At 32.9% G+C, this 2,500-nt stretch overlaps 1 protein-coding gene across 1 annotated transcript in view; it reads right to left on the reverse strand.

Moving 5' to 3' along the window:
* tbx20 (T-box transcription factor 20) overlaps positions 1 to 2,500 on the reverse strand; it is a 13,954-nt gene that overhangs the window by 8,080 nt on the left and 3,374 nt on the right. Inside the window, 1 exon segment of the mRNA XM_046833395.1 lies at positions 1,596 to 2,199. Within this exon segment, the coding sequence (XP_046689351.1) occupies positions 1,596 to 1,722 (127 nt within the window). The 5' untranslated portion in view covers positions 1,723 to 2,199.

Here is a 2,500-nt window from a genome sequence, read left to right on the forward strand (position 1 = left end):
AATTTGCTCAGAATTCTTTTTGTCAGAAACATAAATACATACAAGATTTTACACATTACATAAAAACTGTTTTTTGCCCGATCATTCTCACTTCTATTATTGATTAGCGTTTAATTCCTGTCTCTTCACAGGAAATGAGCATTAAATATTACTAATAATTCTAATCATCTGTGAATTATTTTCTTTAATTAGACGAATCTCACAGACTGTTACAGCAGTGAGGTTTTTTCCACATGGAGAAAACTTACCGAGGTCTAAATACAAAAGGAGAAATCAGACACATTTATACTACAAACATAATATTTATAAAAATGTATAAAAGTAATCTATAATAATAATAATAATAATAATAATAATAATAATAATAATAATAATAATAATAATCTAGAAATGTTTTAACCAGAGGCGGATGTCAAATAAACAACGCAGCATTATGGTGATGATGATGATGATGATGATGATGATGATGATGATGATAATAATAATAATAATAATAATAATTATTATTATTATTATTATTATTATTATTAATATTATTATTATGTAATAGTTAATACATTTTATTTTTCATAAAAAATAAGCTCGATTTTATAAACTGAGTGAATTATGATTTCATGTTTTATTGCAGAATAATAATGTTTCAACTTTCTACTCATGTATAATTGTAGTTTTTTTTACCTTGACTAGGGACCGGGAACATTATATTGTGTATACAAATATAATAATATAATAAAAAAGTATACATTTATTTTTTATTTTTTTAGATTTTCTACAATGTGTTTGAAATGTGTTTGAAATCTAAAACCACAATCCGGAGTCGGAAGGAAACTTGTGTGGTAATAAATTCGTCTCTGAGTGTTTTTTATGTTTTTTATAGTGGATTTGATTCGGAATCTTTCTGAAAGCAGCGCAACATCTGCGTCTCATTGAACTGATTTATAAAGAGACTCATTACGACTTCTTTAGGATTTAAAAAGACTGATGTAAAAGTGGATTTTCTTTAGTTTGGTGTAAAAGTTTCCTGCTAATAAATATTTCTCCAGTTTAAGGAGGTCAGAAGATCAGGACTGTAAAGATTCAGGTTTTCTTTGAGATGCTACTTTTAAAGCGCAATAAAAAAATAAAGATTATTATTATTATTATTATTATTATTTTATTTATTTTCACGCCTGAATCCTGGTGTTTTCTCATCGCAAATGTGTACACATTCTTTTTATTTCTGTAAAAAATACATTCTCAGGGGATGTTGCGATATTTATTTTTTCTGCGGAAATAGAAATAGGATTTAATTTCACTGCTTAAATAAAGAAAGTTTCTAAATGTGTGAAATTTTAAATTGTTTTATTATTGGGGTTATTTTCACGCGCGCGAGTTTTGTGTGAATAAAAAAAAGTCATTGAGTTGATATAAAGGTCTGTCATGGGTATAGCACCTGAAATGTGTGTGTGTGTGTGTGTGTGTGTGTGTGTACATCACTAAACTTCAAAGATCAAACCCAATTCAAACAGCGTTGCAGTGACGGAGAGAATACAGAATAATGATGATGATGATGATGATGATGATGGTGATGATGGTGGGGTTTTTCAGCCTCTTACCCAGAGGTTTGATGGTGTTCTCCTCGTTCTCCTTGTCTTTAGCTGTGCTGGAGGAAATGAGGGCCGCGATGGAAAAAGCGTTGGCTCTGGACGAGAGCTGCGGCTTCGGAACCGGACTGAACTCCATCCCAGCACCGCGGAGTCGCGGGAGCTTCACACACTGACACTCAACGATACCAACCCCAGGAACAAGTACAAACAGATCAACACAACCTCCAGAACCGGAACCGGAGAGGTCAGAAAACACTGGACACACGCTCGGACTGGAGCTTCCTTCTTCCCAAAGTCCAAAACTATCAAAACTTGCAAGATCTTCTCGAGTTGTTAGAATTCTTGGATCTGTTGGATATTTCGGATGCCGTAGATGTGGTAGATGTTCTCCTGGATCTCTGTTAAGGTTGTAAATGGGGCTTATTTGCGGCTCCGCTTCATTTTCTCCACAAATTTCTTCTTCCCTTCTTCTCCACTCTCTCCGTTCGCCAAACTGACCTGCACTTTCACTCTGTCTCCTTAACTTCACAAATTTACCCTGACCAATCAGCGCCCTGCAGGCGGCCCACGTCACGACTTGCGCGACACCGCCCACTGTTTTTCTCCCTTTGTTCTGCGTCAAATAAGACAAAAAAACGTCAATCACTTTATCTGAGTTTAACACGTCACAACCTGTTTACACATTATTATTATTATTATTATTATTATTATTATTATTATTATTATTATATTTGTAAATTATTGTTATTATTATTAATGTTTAATGTTAATCCTTTTTTAATGTCTTCTTTAGTAAATTCTCGCTTTCACGCGTTCATAATGGGATCAGAAGAATATTAGTAATAATATAATAGTGATGAAACATAAAGAAATGCGTGGGAGAGAATTTAATTCCAGTCTTTATTACAGTATTT

The sequence above is a fragment of the Silurus meridionalis genome, chromosome 21, assembly GCF_014805685.1.
Source record: "Silurus meridionalis isolate SWU-2019-XX chromosome 21, ASM1480568v1, whole genome shotgun sequence".
In the NCBI taxonomy this organism is placed as follows: Eukaryota; Metazoa; Chordata; class Actinopteri; order Siluriformes; family Siluridae; genus Silurus; species Silurus meridionalis.